A 21,612-nucleotide genomic window follows, 5' to 3' on the forward strand; every position below is an offset into this window, starting at 1 on the left:
AGGAAGGCTTCCAGGCCAGGCTACCGGCCCAGGGTAGGGGCCCAGCCCGCTGGGCAGAGAAGACACGAGGAGAAGCGGGCAACCAGCTCACCCGCCAGCAATCACGCCAGGTGGGCCTCGGGGCACACGGTGGACGCATGGCTGGGAGCATGTGCTGGGATCCAGACACGAGGGCCTCAGGTACTCCGCCCAGCAGACCCTTCAATCCTCTCAATGTGGGAGACACCTGAGGAAGGAAAATTCTCCATGCTCCTGTTCAGGTTCTTCCCCGTGGTTCTCCCCTTATTTTAAATTCTAAAGAACAGATCTGATATCATCTCTACTGCAAACACCTGGTAGCCACACCAACCCCATCAGAAGTGGTGGCTATGGCTCTGCACCTCATGCCCCAGGTGACCTTAGAACAGCACCTGGTACCAGCTTCCCTTTTCTGTTCATGTAGAGTACAGAACAGGGGGGCACACCCCTAAGTAGGCTCCTGTGTTGCTTCGTATCTGCGACAGCACCAAGCAGGAGAAACCAACAACAGCCACTTGACGGTGGATTACCAGCAGATGGTCAACTCTCCAGACAGCAGGAGGACCAGACCAAGTGCACCTAGAGGGGCTGGAGAGCAGAAGACATGGCCCTGCAGCATGAGGCCTGGTCAGCACAGCCTCATCACTCAGTGGAGACTGAACGACCCCAGAGAGGGGTTTCACTGGGCCCCGCTCCTGCCATCATGGGTAGGGGAGACGTAGTTTCGGCAGAGGAAGCCAGGCACTGGAGCGGTAATCCCACCACCACACGACTGGAAACAGCTAAGTTCCCGAAAGGAAGCAGAGGCTGCAACTGCGCAGAAAGTTGGATGTTCAATGATCAAAAAACAGAAATGCCCCCAAACGCAGTTAAGAACTATTTTCAAAATGAAGGACGTCACTTACTCTACTATTCCCTAGGTACTTGGGAGGAAGGAAATCGAGAAAGAATGCACCTTCTTTGTGCTAGTTACCCCCCATTAAAAAACCCAACACCTGAGGGTGTACAAGCCCCCCTGCCCCCTGGAGGGGTAGAGGTTCTCCCCTGAGGGGTCTGAGGAGGGGGGACCAACCTTCTGTGCAGCAGCAGAGGGCAGGAAGGGAAGCTGGGTATTCCCTCTCGCTGCCACTACCACAAGAGAGTGCAGACCTGCTACACCAAGTGGCTGCAGTTTCCCATCTGTCAGTGCTGACTGCTGGGGCCATGCTAATTAACCCTTCATCTCCAGGACCAGGGTCCTTTGGACTTGATTGTCAGAGGCCTGTACAGAGGTAAAACCTGCCTGCCCCTCAGGAACTCACCATGTGAGCCTCTAAAACCACATCATCCCTCCCTGCATGAGCCAAGTCATCGCCAGCACGCCCCAGGATTCTAAACACACAAGTCACCTCCTGCCACGTCCTTCCCTACCAGCTTCTGGAAACCCCCCACTGTTTCAGAGTGGCTGCAGGCTGCTTGTGGTCAGCTCCTCACGGTGGCTGCGGCCTTCTACAGCCTGGCTTCACACCCACTCGCTTCTCTCCCTATGTCCCACCACCTCCTCGACACCTGCCTGTCTGCCCCCTCGGCCAGGACACCACACATCACTCTAGGCCAAGCAGAATGTGTCTCTGCCCACACCAATGCCCCCCACATTCCCGAGGTACAGCCTGTACCTCCATTTCAGTCACTGTACCCGACTGGAACCTTCTTCACATTTCTGGGTTAAAGTCTATCTTCCCGACTGGGCTGATAATATCCCCAGGATCACTTACTGACATTGTATTTCCCAAAGGCCTAGTTCAACCAGCATTTCTTATGTGCCTACCACATACTTTGAACGCTGAGCAGACGCCTCTGCTCCCAGGAGGGCCATCCAAAATGGCAGTGTCACATCATCTCCAACTTCCTTCCATGGAGCACAGCAAGCCACAAGCCACCCACTTAAAGCAGGGCAAGGCTGCTCTGGTCTCCTGGCCTCCGAAGCCTATGATTAGGGGCTGCCAACTGCCACTCCACCTCTGCCCTTCCTTGCTATCAGTCCTGGCCCTCCCCAAGGTAATGTGACTAGAAAAGAGCCTGGCTCCAGTCAGCAGGCCCTCCCTGTCCCCTCACTGAGGAGTGGTCTAGCCACGGGGCAGTGGAACCTGGTGCAATTCAGGCCAATGATGGAAGAGGACTTCCTCTCGGAGCTTCTGGTAAGCGCTCCCTGCTGACAGAGCCAACACAGCCACACTTCTGCCGAGTGTCATCCTGTCTGCATGAGACCTGGGGCAGAAGCAGCCGTGGTTTAACTGTGGGGACAGCCAGGCCAGGCTGCACAGGCCAGGCTACACAGACACCCTGAGGAACTCAGCGTAAGGAAAAGAACCAGGGTCCCTGAAGATACCAGTGAGCTGCTGAATCAGTCAGTCGTGGAGCACTCCTAGAGCCTTGAGCTTGGGAATAAAGCCTTCACTTACTGCAGGACGAATCCTAAGTAATACCCTTCCATCAGTTAAATGTAGTAATAGCAGCAACAGCACACTCTCAGGATCTGTCAGGTACATGCTAAGCCCTGGACAGTATCCACTCCTCGCATCCCTCAGGTAATTCTATGCGCAAATGTCAGGATCTTGACCAAGGCTCTCAGAGGATCAGAGATGCGCCCAAAATGGTGAGTAGGGAGCTAGAATTTGCACCCACACTACCTGACTCTGAAAATTATGCTCTCCATCTTGTTTATCTCATGGCCTCAAGTCCCTAGTCCTCTCCCTTCACACCCTCCGGGCACATATTCCACCGCTGCACACAGAGGGAAAGAGCAAAGCATCGGATGACCAGCCCCTTAGTGTGCAGGCCCGAGGTCTGCAAACACTAAGAACACAGATGAGAGGCAGCAACACAAGTCAGTGAAAGAGCCAGGCTGGAAGACTCTAAGTCTATGGTCTGGAGAAAGACACCCTTTCCAAGAGGCAGGCCCCATCCCCATAGGGAGGCCCCAGACAGATCAGGTCCCAGGGCCCAAGGTCTGCTTCCCAGTGCTGCCAGCACACACGCCCTGCTCTGGGAGAGCCGCACTCACCATCTGGGCTGCCTTCAGCTTCTCCTGGTCAGCACAGCCCTCCCTAGTCTGTGGGGACTCACTCCAGTGCTTCCTGGCTGCCTCTCTTTCCCTCTTTGCCACCTGGAACAGTTCTTCCTGGAATGTGGCCTGCTCCTGTTTATACCTGTGCCAGAAGGGAGAAGGGAAAAACAGATGCAGACAGCACGGCTGGGGAATGGCAATGCAGGAAAGGCTTGCATGCTCACTTCAGCAGACCAGGAGACTCTAAGGCTGGGAAACCCCACACTCCTTATGAGCCCCTCTGAGGCCAGGCATCAGTGCCAGTCCCCAGAGGGAGGGAATATAGTGATACTTTCTCTGCTAGGTTAGTATACACTAGGAAGAGGAGACCTGGTCAGACCACTAGGTAAGGAGTCAGGCAGTCATAGGCCCAATAAGGATCCTCAGGGCAGAGGTTCGATCCCGGGCCAACCACGCCTACCAAGGGGGTTGGCAGGGTGGGGACCCCAGTGTCCCCAGCCTCCGCTCAAGAGCTTGAGAGGTTTTGAGAGCAGCAGCCCTTTGTTTTATTTTTTTTTATTTTAACATTTATCATTTTTTACATTTTTTAGACAATATTTGCTTCCCCCGACCCCCCCAGATTGAGTCCCCATAGAGTCTCCTTCCCCAAGGCACCCGTGCACCATCACCATAGTCCCCTGTGCTCCTCACTCCCTCCTCTCACCCCTCTCCCTCTTCCTCCCCTGCAGGATGTCTCTGGTTTATAATTGTCCGTTTTTGCTTTGTTGTGTTTTGTACTATTATTATTTTTTTTACACTGATGTCTTATTTGGTTCCCCTATATTCCTATTATAAGTGAAATCATCTGAAATTTTTCTTTTTCCTTCTGGCTTATTTCACTGAGCATAATTCCTTCTAGCTCCATCCACATTGAGCAGCCCTTTGTTTTAAACATTTAACTTTCATCCTAAATGTGTTTCTACCCTTTGATCTACTACTGATCTTGTAAAATAATCCAAACAACTCAAATGTCCAGCAAGCAAGCCCACATCAAAGAAACAATGGTGTATCACATCGCCATTCAAAATGGATTCTTTGATTCATCTACAGGTTGAACCTGAAAATTGAAGCCCAATAATAAATAATACTTTTAGCAATAAAAATGTTTATAAAGCAGGTGCACCAAGCAGAAAATAATTACAAGACTAAGTAAAATAGCAATATATAGTTCTATATAACTTTGAACAGGTAATCCTAAGCTAGGGGAGAGAAGACATTTGAAAAAACACTCCAAAATGTTAGCAGTGGTTATTGTAAGATAAGTCTACCAATTTTTTTCGTTTTATGAATTTTCTAAGTCTTTCATAAGCATATTACGTGAACATTTTTAAAATGTTTAAAAGCACAAAGAAAAAGATTCAGGAAAGCTATTCTTGAAGGTACTGCTTAGGATCAGGGAAGGAAAATTCTTAGAATTAATCATGACTAGGGAACAGACTGGCGTGGCTGATCCACTACAGGGAACCAGGAGCTAACTCACTGGGTCCTTCGACCGTCCAGAGGTCAACATCCTCAGGGATACGGAAGAAGTCAACCATCCTCACCTCAGCACTCCCTGAGAACTCCATGTGCCAGGCATTATGCTCAAGCGTTCCTGCATTACCATGTTGACTCATGATAACACCCCAATAGCGGAGGTAATGCCAATCAATGTGCCTTTCCCAGAGGACTAGAGAGATGTAATGACTATCCAGGGTCACATAACCAGTATGTCACAGCCTCAGACTGCAGCCTGTAGTCATAGGATGGATTAACCACTTAACCACTCTAAGAGGGAGCAGCTCCCCCTCAGTGTGGGAGTCTCAAAGGTGGGGTGGGCACTTCGGGTTGTGGTCTGTGCTGATGGGAAGTCACCAAGGTCCTGTGAAGGCTGCGCTCTCTTCTTCCTAGCGCTGTGAAGTGCCTGCACACTGCGCAGGCACAAATGGTCCAGCTACTCGTCTATTTAGTGCTCCCTAGCATTGGAAAGTGAATTTTTAAGAACATCAACAATCAACTCTCCCACGTGCCTTCTGGTGTCTCCTCATCTTTCAATTAAGATCAGCACCACCTATTCTTTAGGGTTATCAGACAAGGAGGGAGACAAACCCTCAGGCCATCAGCACATCGGGTGGTCAGCCCCAGTAGGCACTCACACTCACCTCCTGAGGAGATCCTCTGGCCCAAAGGGCTGCTGGTCTCCACTGTGCTCTGACTTGGGCTGTTTGGTATCTGCAAAGTTAGAAAAAATTGTCAGCAGCACCCCAGAATCAAGTCATAGTGGTCACCCAGGAAAGGGCCTGGGAGTGCACTCCACAGACAGCACCCTGTGGAGGGACACACAGCACATCCAGTATTGTAACTGACCTCACCCATGGGAGAACATGAGGCCCATGGCCCCTGGTGCCCTAGTTCTGCACCAGGACTGCTCACTGTGATGCCCAAAGCAGGCAGAGCCTCAGAGCACAGTGCTCCTGATCACCCATCACCCCACACCAGGATCTAGGTCATCCCCATGCACAGGCCAGCAGGGGCTGCAGAACTGCTCCGCTGCAAGCTGAAAAGGCAGCCTTGGGGTCTACATTTTGGCATGGTGGGGGACTCCTCTTAAACCTTCTTTCCCTGAGTACCCCATCTACAGACTTGCAATGCAAATGTGGCAAACACTAATCCACATCTAGTCTTACCAGGCTGTGGGTTGTTACAGCAGGTCTACCTTTTTGACGGCATTAAACTCGAGGATCTCTGAGTAAATCGAGTTCACTCTACTCTCTGAGCCACTTGGTGATGCTGAAAGCTTTGACTCTCCCTACCCTCCACCCCAGCCTCCATCCTTCCCAAAACACCTTTGAGCCAAATTTGCACACTTTTCTGTGGCCTTGTATCGGCCTCTCCTATATCCATTCCTAGGATTCTAAAGCAGCAGTGATTAGGACAGACAAAATATTACAGAAGAACCAGCCTTTGTGAAATAATAAGTGAAGATCTGTTATTGACTCCCAAGACCTTTCAAAGGCACTCAACCCTTCAGGGAGGCACTGCCCAAAGTAATCAACCTATGATTCCAGACGGGCTCGCACAGAAGGACGCCCAGCAGTGCTCCAGCTGCCAGGAGGGCACAGCTAAATGCTCTTGAGTAACCAGCCAGGTTCTCAACTGGGGATGAGAGAAGGGTTCTCTGCCGCCTGATTTTTGTGATTAAAGCTCCCTGTTCTTATTTATTTACTTACAGCACCTTTATTGAGGCAGAATTTATCATATTCATTTTGCTTTTTATAGAAATTTCCTTTGTTATAACTACAAATTCTATCTGTTGTGGCTCTAATCCCCTGCCCCACCTGCTCATTCCCTGCTCCCTCGCTCATTAATTAACATGCGTCCTTAATCATGAGTGAAGTGGCGATATCACATGTCCATGACCATTTGTGCACCTTTTCTATTGAGTTGTCTTCAAGATCTTTAAGAACTCTTTATATGATGAGACTACTAATATTCTGTCATGTTGTACTGCAGGCCACTGATTCAAAGGTTCAGTTACCCACAGTCAACCATGGCCTGAAAAATACCAGATACAATAAGATAAGTATCTTAAAAAGAAAAAGAGTAAGAAAAAGACAAAATTCATATAACTTTTATTACAGTAATTGCTATAATTGTTCTATTTAATGAGGAGTTACTGCTGTTAATCTCTTCTGATCCCAGGCTCTGAATTAAACCTCCACACAGAAGAGCAGTGTGTGTAGGGGTCGGTAGCACTCAAGGTCCTGGCATCCACTGGGGGTGTTGGAACATATCCCCTGCAGTTAAAGGGAAAATGCTGTTTCCTTAGTTTATAATTCAAGATTCATTTATTTTTTCTAAATCAAATCAAATTGCTCATATTTCCCACTTTCCTTCCTAATTTCAGGTTTCTTCACTTGATTGGGGAGCTTAAAAAGTCAACTTGTTATCGTATTCTTATGGTTTCGATTCTTACATTGAAATCGTTATTTCCTCTAACGTTTATTTTGGAGTATGGTGTGACATAAGGATTTCATTTTAACTTCTTTTTCTAATCTTGTTCCATTACTAAAATAAAAGCAAAAACTGACTTTAAAAGTAAAGTATCTTAGAATTAGTCAACTTCAAGACAGTCCATTTATGCTGACTGTTCTTCAGCATTCAGCGACTCAAATTCACACTTAGCCTTGAAAGAGCAAAGCACTTTGTTATAACGAAAACCAAACGGCAAATGAACCACCATTCTGACTTTATAAACTGCTGAAACTTACCAAAATTGAAACAAATGCTTCTTTTATCTTTCAAAGTTCACACTGATACATGCACAATATATTTTGGCTATGTTTGCTTTTTCATCGTTTTCTCCCTCTCCCCAGTTAATCCAGTTTATTTAAGCGGACTGAGTCTTACTAGACCCCTCTCATCAGCTGGCTGGAAATGCCAGGGGGAGCTCAGCCTTCTGGTTCAGGACAAGGAAGTCTTCTGTAGGTTTTAAGAATATCATTCAGCCCCTTGGTAGATATTCAAAAAGATCATAGGCTAATCCAAATCCAGACAATTGATTTGCTCTATTGCTCTGGGAAGGCCTGAGGCAGACAATACAGGGGTAGAGGTGTAAGGAATCTTAGCTGGCTTTCTACTGCTATTCCCTGTTAGGCAGAAGACTGTGGAAGGCAGAAGCCATGTCTGCTCAGTACTTACCAGTGCTGGCTGCTGACCAGGCCATGTGCCCAGTGCTGGGGCACAGCCTTTCTAATGGCATCCAGCTCTAGTTAAGGAGCCCGAGGTGTGGATGTGAGGATGATGCCAGGGCTCTCTGGCATGGCACACACGTTTCCATATCCTGGGCCTGAACACCACGTGCCACCTCCCTTCCCCAGTACTCCAGAGATAGCAAACCACTTCCGAGTCCCCAGACAGGCTATGCCATGCCTCTGGGCCTCTGCTCTGCTGTTCACCACAGCCTAAACCCAGTTTCAAAACCCAGTTCAGAAGTCATCTCCCCTTCAAGCCCCTCTCTAAAATAATGAGTCACTCTCTCCTCCATGCTACCCTGGACCTTGGGCATGCTTCCAGAAATGTGTCGTTGTATCACACCATAAGCTACAACAGACACCTCAGGCTCCTTAACTAGAGCTGGATGCCATCAGAATGGTGCAGCCTGGTCACTGGCTAGCTGGGTAAGTACTGAGTGGACATGGCTTGTGCCTTTCAGCAGTGTTCTGCCTAACAGGGAAGAGCAGCAGCAAAGACAACTCTAACATGAGACCACACACCAGATGAATGATGCCAACGGCCACCTCGAGCCAATCAATGAGAAAAAATTCAAGTTACAGGTATAGCAAAAACCCAGATTCTCATGCACAAGAATTTATCAAGTGGAACAGCAGTCGTTCCAAGGAGCTTTCCATTTGTAATATCATAATATTTTTGTTCCTTGGCGTTTGCTAACACAAAGGAGAAATGCACACTTTTCTTCATTTGCAATGGTTACAACAGAAGAGGGAACGAAGCTCCTGGCAGGTGCAAGGTGGTAGGTCCTTCTAGAAGCCCAGCATGAAGTGTCCGAGGAGCCATGCCAGGACCAAAACTCGAGTTTCATGCCAAAGGTATCAACGCAATTCCCCCTACCTTCCCCAGTTCATAGAACTTGCAATCATTCTGTAGGACATACCAAACAGTAATAATGGTTATGCTTCTTCTGGGGATCCTTAAAAACCAAGCCCTTTCACTTAATTTTAGCATCTAGGTAGACTGAAACAGAGTGAGGGGAAACAGTCTGGCCCCAGCCACAGAAGATGGGCCTAAATCTGTGTTAATTTCATCATGGAAGACAGTGACCACCAGGCTTGGGGAGCCCCGCTGCCCTGGGAGGAACTGCTCACATCACCCAGAAGCAGAGGGAGCCCCGTTACTGTTGATATGCTCCATCGCGACCACTGTCCTCTTTCTTCTCACACTCTCTGCCCCTTGCCGCAGACTAGTAGCTCCCCACCGTACCTTTCTGTGGGCCTTTAGAGGTGCCAAATGAAGAAGGTGGGGTGCAAGGAGGAACTGGCTGACCCACTTTGGAGGGCTGGCTGGGATCCTTCATGCGATTAACCACATTTTCAGACAGCTAAGGGAAGAATGGAGAGAAGTTACATCACAGAAATCTCTGGAAATGAAGACCCTTTACCCTTGCCCCAGATATACTGGGCACACCTTCCTCAAGACCAACTCCAGTGATCATAACTGTATTCAAAAACCTGGTGGTACCCAACACCTACCAGATGAGTACCATCCTGTCTGGATTCCTGGCTGAGCGGGGCATACCCCCAATCGTTTCCCGCTTCATCTCCTACTGCTCCCCCTGTGCAGGGGACCCAAATTTACCTCCTGTAAATCCTGCACGCTGCTGCTCTATAGAGATGTATCGCTAGCCCCCCACCCCACCCCTGGTACATCTCCACCTCTCCACATCATACCCTTCCCCCATCACAAAGCCCCCTCCTCTGTGAAGCCTTCTCTGGTAGCACCCAAGTTACATTTCTCCCCTACCTTTATACTCCCACTAGAACAAGTGTGTCTCCTAGGGAAGTACCATATGTCCTACCTGCCTCATCCTAATGGTGTGTAAATACCTGGAGCTACCTCCTACTCACCTCTGTGTACCCGCCCCCCCCACCCTGTGCCACACACAAAAGAGACCATCACAACAAAACTTGACTCACTCCACCTTAGCTCCCCCTAACAAAGAGTGGCTAACCAAAGCTTTCATTCATTTGAGAGGAAGTGAAATAGGCATGAGGGTGTCATAAAACAGTTTACTGAAATGAAATAGCAAGCTAGGGATAAATCCAGAATAAAAACCCTTAAGAGTTCACTTCAGTAAATATTTATTAAATGCCTAATATGTGCAAGGCATCATAAAGCACAGCTGAGAGGAAGACATTAAAAATGATTTTAAGACAAAAGCCATGATCAGCAACTCCACTTTTCCAGGTATCCAGCTGAGAGAAGTGCTCCCATACGTACAGAGTGGCATCAGAATAGGGGAAAAAGAGGAAGCAACATAAATATGCAACAATGGGAGCGAGCTGGTTAGAGACCTGATGGTGTAAATATTCCATGGGATATTATGGACCCATTAAAAAAGAATGAGGTCAGTCAAGTACGCACCTTCACGGAAGACAACACAGGATACACTGCTGATTGTTAAAGTCACAGAATATTCCGTTTTGTAAAAAGACATACACAATTATAAAAATGCAGACACATACAAATGTAGCTGAAATGTCAATATATACATATATACATATATACAAATGTGAGCTGCATTTGAGTCTTCACACATATGTTCATACGCTACGCCTGTGTCTGTCCAGTCTACATACAAAACACTCGCGATGGTTCTGTCCCTCAAGTCAGGGCAGGAGCACCTGGATCTCCTCCCACTTCTTACATCTGTGTTCAATTATTTTTACCATGAGCATTTCTTTAGTGACTAAAGATTATAATAATAATAATTTAGTCCCTCTAGTATAATAGATCAAATAGCTAATTCATGATATATAAGATGAGAGAAGACTAAGTATATACAGCAGTGGAAGAGAAGTATCCAGAAATAAACCTGTAAGTGCATATGTGTATATATATAGACACATCAATCAATTTATCACATACACACCAGGATCAGTGGTTAATAGACAAGGGTGCCAAAACAATTTAGTGGGAAAAAAAACAGTTTCTTCAACAAATGACGTTGGTACAACAATCGGATTTCCAAATGCCAAAGAATGAAGCTAGAGACCTAGCTCACACTCTATACAAAAACCAACTCAGAGTGGACCAGAGACCTGAATGTCAGAGATAGAACAATGAAATTCTTAGAAGAAAATATAAGGGTTAATCTTCACGACCTTGGCTTTGGCAGTGGATTCATAGATAGGATACCAAAAGCACAAGCAACCAAAGAAAACCCAGATGGATTAGACTTCATTGATTGAAAGGTTTTGCGTATCAAAGAACACAATCAAGCAAATGAAAAGACAACCCTGAGAAAGGGAGAAAATATTTGAAAATCATATCCGATAAGGAATCTGCATCTAGAACAAAGACCTCATACAAATAATCCAATTAAAAACTGGGTAAAGTATCTGAGTAGATATTTCTCCAAAGAAGATATATAAATGATGACCAATAAGCAATGAAAAGATGCACAATATCATTAATCATGAAAGAAGGGCAAATTCAATCCACAGTGAGATACCACTTCATACCCCCAAGGATGGCTATGATCGCAGCTTGGTAATGACAAGTGTTGGCAAGGATGTGGAGAAATCAGAACCCTCTACATTGCTGCTAAGACTATAAAGGTACTGCAGCCACTGTGGGAAAGAGTCTGAAAGTTGTTCAAAAGGCAAAACTTAAGAATTACCATTTCATCCAGTAATTCCACTCCTGGGTCTGCATACTCAACAGAAATAAAAACACATCCACAGAAAAAAGTGCACATTGAATGTTCATATCAGCATTCTCCATAATGGCCAAAAGGTGGAAACAATCCATGTTCATTAGCTGATAAATGGATAAGTAAAATGTGATGTATCACAGTATGTGTCACAATATGCAGTGGAATATTACTCAGCCATAAAAAGGAATAAACTGCTGTTGCTACAGCAGGGATGAACCCCAAACCACAATGCTGAAAGAAGTTAGACACAAGAGGCTACATGTTATATGACTTCTCTTATTTGAGATGTGAAGGACAGAGAAATATCTTGGGTGGTGTGGGAGGGTGGGTCTGATGGCTAAAGAATAAGAGGTTTTTAGGGGATGTCATAAGTGTACTAAAAATGATTGCTAACAGTTGCACCTACCTACAAGTATTCTAAAAACCACTGAAATGCATATTTTAGATGAGTGACTCGCATGACATGTGAATCACATCTCAGGAAAGCTGTTACAAATGAAAAGAACCAAAGACAAATGAAAAATACAGACAGGAAGTTGCCCCAAAGCAGCAAGACATCCCAAGGAAGATCCATCAGAATGGATTCTCATGACAGAAGCAATATTTAGGAGAGGAGCTACAGCATTTTGAGGGGCTTGGGGCTGTGGGGGATGGATCTTGCACAGGGCAAGCAGACTCCCAGACAGACAGTAAGAGGCCAGGGTGCTGGCAGCCCTGGGCTCATTTTGGAAGGTGTGGGTTGTAAGACCGGGCTTAGATGAAGCTGGCATGGAAAGAGGTTTGGAAGTCAGGAAGAAGAGCTGAAACAATTGTGGGGCGTTGCCAGAGGTTTCGGAGCCAGGAAAGAACATCAGTAGTGTTTTCAGAAGATGAATCAGCAGTGTTACAGGGAGCATGTTGGCGTGGGGAGCGTTCCCTTGGTCATGAAAGGACAAGGGCCTGCAGCGGTGGCAGCACAGAATGAAAGGCTTTGTCTGGGCCGCCTCGGCGGTGAGGGCAGAGGAGGGCGCCAAGTTAAAGAAAAAGGAATTTCATCTCAAGTGAGTGGAAGAACTTGAGTGAGGATGACAAAAGAAGGAAAATCAGGAAAAGAGGCTATTTTGAGAGAGTAGCCAATTAGCTTGGTTATAGATAACAAAATCTCAGATTATAAAAGGGAAAGTGCCTTCCTGAGTTCTCTGGCTCCCTTTTTTAACAGCAACAGCAGCTCAGACCCGTCACAAGTCAGGGCACTGGTAAGTCAGGAAGCTCTGCAGCAGGGCCACAGACATGCCCCTTTCTGATTCTAAATGCCCCACAAAGGGTCAAGGTGGGACACCCGGCAGGGTGGGAGGCAATGGCTGGGCGAGGCTAAAGGTTCTCCCAGGTAGGTGGGGACACAGCAGGCCCTCAAGGATGATCACAGGCTGCACGGGAAGAAGATCCGGGAATGGGGTGGTGAGAGCGCATGTTTTCACGTCCAAGGATTCTGCAGGCTGGTGACTTCATGACAGTAGACTGAAATAGACCACGGAGGGAGATGTAGCAAATTGGGGCACTTTTCGGGGAGAAGAGCAGCGGGTAAACATTTACCAGCACACCACAAGGCACTGCTTCCCTTTTTGCCCCCTCGAAGTGGACTCCACTAAGGGGCACCGGTCTTCTGAGGGACGGGGCAGGGGATGAGTATCCTCAGGGATGTGCACAGGCCCACAACCCATGCAGGTGGGGGCAGGGATCTGAGGACACGTGTGAGGTGCCTGAAAGAGGTGGTGATGGTTGGCAAAGTCCCCAGGCAGGCTGCAGGCAAGGGCTGCTGACCAGCAAAAGCGGGCACTGGCGCAGAAAAAGGCTGCAGCCACGAGGGGGCAGAGGAAACGGCCTGGCTAAGGACCTGGTGACTGCCGCCCCTCTCCCTTCATCAAGTATTTGCTAAGTAAGCACCCGCTGGGGGATGGCCACTGTGGTGAATGAAGCCTCAGCGAAGAGGCCTGGCCCCTGCGCTCAGGAGCACACACCCTGCCAGGGGTGAGAGACCATAAGCAAGTAAATGAACAACCTCACATACCCCGTTTCATCCAACCTCTGGCGCTATCATCAAATCATACACTTGTTTTTATATCACCTGAGGACAATAAAGAAGTCATGAAATGAACATTCCACTTCCTGTGCGTCACCCCTAACTCAGAGCTATTAAAATATATTTACTGTAAGTCGGTGGGGGGGTGTTAGTGACAAGCAGCGGGACGGGGAGACGCGGCACTGTGGCCATGGCATCGTGTGGGGAGCGGAGAGCCACGGGCGCCGGCAGAGCCTCTTGGAGAGGCCTCGCCCTTGAATGAGGAGGCCCCAACCACGCCGATGTCGCTGGATCTGGGAGAAAATCATCTAGTTCCAAGCAGAGGAGAACATAAGTGCAAAGTCTTCAAGAAGAACTGAGCCTGGCATGTCCAAGGGCCTGACAGAAGGCCACTGTGTGGGAAGAAGAATGAGAGCAGATGAGCAGGCCAGAGAGGCAGGCAAAGACAAGGCCGCAAGCCCTGGCAGGCCAAGGTTAAGAAGTCCAACTTGATCCAAGGGTGAGGGATGGCGAGGTGCAGTTCTATACCAGTGAGTCATGGGCCCTGATTTCCCAGCCCCAGACTGGGGGGCACCGACTGAACCATACTGCTCGGTGAGCGAGGGGTTAATGAAAACATTGGCAAGCTTCTTGTTGGCAGTCGGAGATTTGTAATATTTTTTAATGTTGCTACAAAATACAGCAAGTAATATTTTTAATCAACAAATATACATACACACACACAGTAGTCATGCGAGAATAAACACCATCTGGGCAGGGCTCCCTGTACCAGCAGCACCAGAATGGGGCCTCTGGAGCCAGGCGGGTCTGGGGATTCAGTGCCAGAAGCCCACGGGTCACTGTGCTGTCGGAGTTGGCCAGAAAGGCCTGGGCTCTCAGCAGTGAAAGGCCAGATCGAGGGCAGCTTACATCCCAGCAGAGCAGCCTTGACCCAGGTCTTTAGCTGCTCTGAGCTTTGTGCCCCTCACCTGCAAAATGGGGACCCCCCACGGCTAGACTGGCTGCGTGCAGCATAGCTCAGGAATGAAGTGCTTTGGGGTCAGACAGGCCTGGCTTTGAATCCCAAACTGCTTACTGGCTGTGAGACCTCAGACAAGAGGCTTCTCATCTCTAAGTCAGATTTTTCATCTGTGAGGTGGAAACAGCAAGTGGCACAGACTGCAGGGCTGGGGTGAGGATTAAGTGATGCAATCTACATAAATGGTTGGCACAAACAACCAATATTAGCTATTATGTGAAACTACAGAGCACTGTACAGATATTAATTATAACCCATGCCAGGCGCAGACAGGGCATGTAGGAATCCGTGAACTAAGCACTAGTAACAACAGTTAACATTTCCACCCGCTCAAGATGGAGAACATCTACACACACCTCTGTGACCTCAAGCAGGTCTCCTCTCTCCTCTTCCATAATCTGGACAGAATTAAATTGGGCAGACTCTTCTTCGAGCGCCCTCCCATTCTGATGCCAGGCCGCCCAAGCCTGGACCAGCCCTGAGCCTGGAGGAACAGGGAACGCCTACCCCACACCACCAGGGCACCCTCAGTGCCTCCACACATCTCCAGTGACACCCACAGCCCAGAGGAGCTTGCTCCACCCTCTCCAGCCCCCTCACCACACAAACCATGGCCGCAGAAGTCAGGCCTCAACCACAGTCTCACAGACACCTCACCACTTCCATCTTGACAAATGCATCTGGGGGCCCAGTCCCCCACTCCTGACAATCCCTTCACTGCAGGTGAAATCAAAACCCTTCCCTCACCCTAAAGCAACTGAATTAGAGACAAGTTCCCAAAGTGAGGGCTAGAGGCTTCTTCATTAAACCAGGTCAATAAGTCAGTCATGTGGCCACCTCCAAATGAAAGGCGGGGGGAACAGGGCGTTGCTTTGAAAAACACAGGTAGCACTTTCTGAAGGAAATGACCAATGAGAGTTGTGAGCACCGACCTGCAACTGACAGGCCCCAACTTACAAAAGATTCCACTCACAGGAGTTTCTGGCTTCAACATGCATGAAAGTGGCGTGTACCCTGTCACGTGACTTCTGCTTTTTCCCGGGTTCATGCCGAGTGTCCAGTCATCTCTCCTGTGACTGGGCGGTGTGGCTTCAGCCAGCTCACGATCAGAGGCATGGACGGCCCACTCCTGGCGTTACTGGACACTGTTGTCTGGACACTGTTTAGTGCTTTTACCTCCCTCATGTCTATGACTGTGGGCCCATGCAGGGTTTGGGCGCACTCAAGGTTGGCTGGGCTAAGCTATGAAGCTCGGTGGGCCGGGTACATTAAGTGCACTTTCGACTTCAGATATTTCCAACTTATCATGGGTTTATCCGGATGCAGCCCACTATTAGTCAAGGAAGATATGCAAAGGAAAAGGGGTTGCTCCCCACTAGTGGTAGGAGTAGCAGTTATGCACTCAGCCCTCACTGTGATCATAGCACCTCACTAATCCTCACGCCTACTTTCCAACTAAGGGAACCAAGGCACAGGAAGGGTAAGGCGCAGCCTGGGCCATGAAGCTCACAGGTGCAAGGCCAAGCGCAGAGCAGGCCACTGGCCCCCTGCCAGTCCGCTGTGGGGGCCAAAGAATGCTCACCCCCAACAACAAGAGCAAGGGGGTGCCCATGATAACGTGGGCAGAAGTGGCCCCTAACAGGGGCAATGAGAGGCAGAGGAGTTAAGGTCACTAGCAGAAGCCAGAAACAGCAGCTGAGTCCCACGCAGTCTCGGCCACAAAGGCACTTCCTGCATGCCACTAATGACCCCACCGTCACTCCGTCTCTCCCTTCCTCGGCTCCATTGTTCCTCTCCACACTTGTCCTCCACCCAACAGGGCACACAGGTTTGATGGCATGTTTACGTCACTCCCTCTGGAATCTAAGGTCCGAGGACACAAGTTCCGCTCTTGCTAGATCTGCAGTTAGCAAGGGCCCAGCATACTGGAGATGCACAAATATTTGTTAACTACATGAATTTATGAAATATTAAGGCCCATGTCCCTAACACTGCGCTAGTATCACCAGTGACTGTGTCAGGATCTTCTCTTGCACAGAACAGTCTGGCAAGGTGGGAAGAGGGGCTGAGGTCACAAAGGCAGGGTCACTGCCACAGAAGTGGGAATCAGGAGCAGGAGTGAGCGGGCTGACCAGTGTCATTCTGAGGAGCGAGGGGAGAAAATGGTCGTGAAAGACACTGCAGAGGTGAAGTGACTGAAGACCTGGCATCTGGCAGCATGCCCAGGGCAAGGGAAGGTAGCAATCTACAGAGTGTCACATACAGAGTGATCTCATTTGTACTATAAAAAGGAAAAGAGTTTGCCTATATATGTAGGCTCAGAAAAAACCCAAAAGTATTCATGAGAAATTGTGAACAGGTGGCATTTAAAAATAAGATGCATTTTCCAGAAGAAAAAAATCTGAAAGTAATATATGAGGGAAAGATGACAGCAAGGCCCAAGCCCGGCTCACTGGGGAGGATGGTATCATCTCTAAGCCGAGACGTGCTCTGTGTGTGTGAGGTGTTCGAAGTCTATCCAAGCAGCTCTGTTTCACAGGCAAGCAGATTGCACAGGAAGCTGCAAGAGGGTGCATCTGAAGAAAGGTATCAGGGAATCCTAACACCCTGGCACAACAGAGAGGATGCAATGGCCCCACACTCCAGAAGGGGGCAACAAAGCTCACCGCGGCGGCAGTTCAAACCTGGTAGTGTTGACAGGGGCACCTCCTTAGGGATGATCAAAGCACCATTACTAGTGTTCACTGAGCCTGTTCACATGCACCAAGTGCCCTCCCATTTCACAGATGATTAGACTCGCAGAGATGAAACAACTCCCGAGATCACAAAAGTCATAATCCTGGGGCCAAGACTCGGATGCAAACCTGGGCACTGAACAGTGATACACAAGCGAAGACAGCAATTTGGAGCCCTTCTGAGGTCAGGTGACTGTTAACAGTGTTCATTGAAGGGTGACTCAAGAAAAACAAAGACACTAACCACTTGCAAGCCACATTTCCCCTCATTTATAATGGTGCTTTATGGAGCGTCGGGGTAGGAGGTGGGAGGGGTACTCCTATATCAGACAGCCCACTTAAAGTAGCAGAACGGCGCTATGAAAATTAGCAGTTTTTTTGGGCTTTAAATTGTTACTCATCTAGGCACATTCAAGAAGTGGCAATGTGGAAAGGCAGCTTCAAAGCATTGTAGTTGGCATTTGTGACTGATTTGCTGTTAACCAAATGAATTAATAGCATGAGCTCACTGGCAGGCAGGAGGCGGCAGGTAGAGCTGGAGAAGGGGTGGAGCGGAGATGCAGGTGACCTGGTGAGTGAGCAGCGATCCACAGCCACGGCCGCCCCCACACCACCCCCTGTGCACCATTTTCTGAGAGAAAACACAGAGACCTGCTCTCGCCCAGCTGGGCTCACAGTTCATCTAGTGAGGCTAAGCAGGGGGCAGTTTCTAGAAGAATGAGCTTGCTGGGAGTCTGTGTCAGTCAGTGGCTCCTGGTGCCTGGACACCCCAATCCCAGTAGAGGGGCAGCCCAATCCTGATTCTAAAAAGAGCCCTCTCCTTGCCGAAGGCTGTTGCCGTGGAGATTCTGCTCACGAGTCCTTCAGTTTTCTAGGAGCTGAAATTAGATCCACCGGCTGCCATCCCAGATTCAAACCCCAGACTGTCAGAACAAGAGGCTCTACAGACCCCCACCCCCAGCGTGACAAACACAAATGTCCACAAAGGTCAGGCAGGTGACAAAAGTGAGTGAAAGGGGCCTGCGAAGGGAGAAGCAGCATAAGCCCACATGGTGCCAACACCCCCCCCCCTCCCCGAGGGCAGCCACCTCATAACTCTGGCAAAGAGTCGCCACTGGGCATGTGGACCAGACTTTCAACTATTGTGCCAAAAATAAGTTAAAAATTGAACGCAAGAAAAACCTCTAATTTTTAAATGTTGGCAATTAAGTCAAATCAATTATTATATTAGCATTTCTGGACTGTGGTTCAAGTTAAGAAAATTTGAGCCTGTGGCTTAAAATTCTGTCGTACCAGCATTTTGCTGATTTGGGCCGGCCTCTGGGCCAAGTGATGGGGACAGAGATGACAGACGAGGCTCCTGCCAGGGGGCAGCACTGAGAGAGGAAGAGGTGTCTGAGCACAGCAGGACGCACTGGGAGGCAAGAGGAGGCTGCAGGCCAGGAGGTGACCCCCAGGTGGAGGAGTGACGTCACAGATGGCTCCTTCAGAAGAGAACACCTGAATTGGTCCTGAGGACGAAAAGAAACATAGCGAGCCAAAACAGGGAGGGCACAAACTACAGGCAGAGAGCGGAATCACGCACAGAAGCCAAAAGCCAAAACGGCATCCAGGACAGCCAGGAGCACAGAGAAAGCAGCCCCAGCACAGGAAGGCCTCGTGAGCCAGGCCCAGGAACCTGCCTGTAACCCACCAGAAGCAAAGAAGGGAAGGGGGAGAAAAAGGAAGTGGCACAATGAGCTTTAACTCTGGACAATCACCAAGACAAGACGCTGGTAACAGCTGCTTCTGAGAGCAGGATTCAGGCAACACGGAGGAAGAGGTACTTTTTCCTACGGTTTAGATTTTATTACCATCAGCCTGAAACCTGTTCATAAGTAAAATTTACCTTTAAAAAAAAATTTACCCTGCTCGCACCTGGAATTAAAGATTTGTGGGCAGCAAGCTTACAGGGAGAAAGAACCATTTGTCAGATGGTTAAGGGAAGATGGAATGGGCCTGAACTGGGAAGGAGAGTGCTGCAGTAAATAAAGAGAACATGCAAGGAAAACTCAAGCTCTGCCATTAAATGTAGAGAAGGGAATGTGGGACCCAGCTTGGACAAGGGGCTGGAGGGGTAGCACACAGGAAACCAGGGCGATCCGCAGGAGTGGCAAGTGCCGCTGGACCTAGCAACCACATGTGCCCACCAGGCCAGCAAGGGGCTGTGGCAGCCGTGGTCGGGACGGCCCTTGTGTAGTGGCAGGAAGAGCACAGAGCAGGGTTTTTATGATTCGAGCAGGCCAGGTGAAGGAGTGTCCTCAGTGGCTTTTTCAGGCTTTATTGGGATTTACCAGGTACACGGCAGGCAGGGAGCCGGGGGGGCCTCCTGGCCCGGGGCGAGTCCTCAGTCTTTCTGGGCTCTCCAGCCTTCTCGTGGCCTCCGCTTCTTTCACTCGGCTCTTCTCCTGGCATCTCTGTGACGCCGCCCTTATACGGCCAGTCTCTCAGCCCAGGTGTATCTACTTACATAGGCCCACATCCTACTCCAGGTGCCCGCCCTCAGGCATGCATTCAGGACCACAGGGTTCCATCATCAATCCTAATGGCGGGAGGGCAGAAAAGCCTGACACTTTTTTTACCTTACCCTACACCTGGGCTAGATACTTAGCATTCAGAACTCATGAGCTCATGAATGAGGATGCAAGAGAATGGCCAGGGACAGCACAGGAGGGAAAGAGGCTGGCGCCTAGGGCATGTGCTGAAGCCTCCATCAGCCACGGAGAGACAGCAGACACGGCAGGTTCAATGCCAGAGACCAACGCTGCTGCACAAGAGTGCGGGGACTTCCCTCTCCTAGCAGGGACAGCAGCACTGAAAATCTAGAAGGAAACAGGGTAGCTTCTTTACTTCCCAAATGAGACAACTGCCCCAAGATGAGCTTAGTAATAGCTAGATAATTAATAACTATCCTTATAGTTATATTACTTTATAAACTTATCTTTTACATAGAAAGTTATTCAACACTGTATTACAAATGGAATTTCAATTTATATGAGGATTATATTCTAGAGTCACTAAGTCACTAAAGGTGAAAATGACCTTAATCTTACACTGTTTACATTTTGTTACTGGTTACCTTATAGCACTATTAAGAGAAAATGTAAAGGATATTCAAATAAACCCTAAAAGCTGCTAAGTCTGCCCCTAGAGTCGAGTGCAGGGGTAATGTTGCAGGCTACAAATTAAAGCCCTTTGTGACCTGGCACAGTGAGAACCCCAAGCTTCAGGCACACGGAAAAGCACACACGCCAGTCACTACAGGAGCAGAAGGATGTCATGGATGACCAGACTCCTCCTTCCTGGATGCCCTCCTGAACTGCTATGCCAGTGAGATGGAGTAGTGTTTGGAGACAAACATACCTTCCAAGATTTGTTGATGATGCTCCCCTACAAGGACAAAATTGCCTACCAACATCCTTCTCAGACACATGCCCAGCATCAAGGACACGTGACTGTAGAGATTCAATACCCATCCCATCACACTACGTTTCTTTACAGAAGTTAACAAACTGGTATTAAAATGTGTGTGGCAGCACAAAGAACTCATAATGGCCAAAACAATCTTCAAAAAAAAAAAAGAATAAAATTGGAGGTCTTATATTTCCCAATTTTGAAACTTACTACACAGTACAATAATCATGATAGTGTGGTACTGGCATAAAGACCGACATAAAGCAATAGGTATCAGTGGAAACTTCGACAGAATTAAGAGTCCAAAAATACACCTTATGATTCTGGTCAACTGACATTCACAAAGGCCCCAAGGCAATCTGATCGGAACAGGATAGTCTTCGCAATACAGTTTGAAAAATTGAGATATTTCATGCAAAACAGATGGAGTTAGAGCAGGGTTCAGCAAACTCTAGTGCTTAAGCCATGTTTAAACTGAGTTGATTTTGTAAATAAAGTTTCATTGGAATATGAAAATTAACATACAGAAACCCTATTTAAATGAGATCTCAGAAACACAAGATGAGCAAACTCAAGCCCAACAATTCTCGCCTCTCGGATGGGAAGTGATATCGCTTCCCACCCCCGTAGAAGGAAGGGGGTTACTACAGCTCAGCCAATGAGAGAATAAACGAACAAATGAAAACCCACCACACGTCAAATTTGCAGCTCTCCCCAGTGGCCTCCTGGGTAGTCACAATTCCTCTAAAATCTATATAAGCTGGTTTGAGATTTTGTTCTGAAAAGGGGTACTCCTGTCTCACCATGAGA

The 21,612-nt window shown here is 48.4% G+C and overlaps 2 protein-coding genes across 7 annotated transcripts in view; one reads left to right on the forward strand and one right to left on the reverse strand.

Annotated features, from left to right (window-relative positions):
- Positions 1 to 21,612, reverse strand: part of CHCHD6 (coiled-coil-helix-coiled-coil-helix domain containing 6) — a 224,959-nt gene that overhangs the window by 196,364 nt on the left and 6,983 nt on the right. For all 6 annotated transcript variants that reach the window (XM_054688287.1, XM_054688322.1, XM_054688296.1 and 3 more), the window contains exons 2-4: positions 9,083 to 9,200; positions 5,245 to 5,314; positions 3,062 to 3,206 (exon numbers count right to left, since the gene is read on the reverse strand). In XM_054688287.1, coding sequence (XP_054544262.1) covers positions 3,062 to 3,206; positions 5,245 to 5,314; positions 9,083 to 9,200 — 333 coding nt within the window. The remainder of the gene's footprint in view (positions 1 to 3,061; positions 3,207 to 5,244; positions 5,315 to 9,082; positions 9,201 to 21,612) is intronic.
- The window catches only part of TXNRD3 (thioredoxin reductase 3), a 232,410-nt gene that overhangs the window by 148,515 nt on the left and 62,283 nt on the right, over positions 1 to 21,612 (forward strand). The gene's annotated exons all lie outside the window — the stretch shown is intronic.

This window comes from Talpa occidentalis, unplaced genomic scaffold, assembly GCF_014898055.3.
Source record: "Talpa occidentalis isolate TD23 unplaced genomic scaffold, MPIMG_talOcc4v2.1 talOcc4.10, whole genome shotgun sequence".
Lineage (NCBI taxonomy): Eukaryota > Metazoa > Chordata > Mammalia > Eulipotyphla > Talpidae > Talpa > Talpa occidentalis.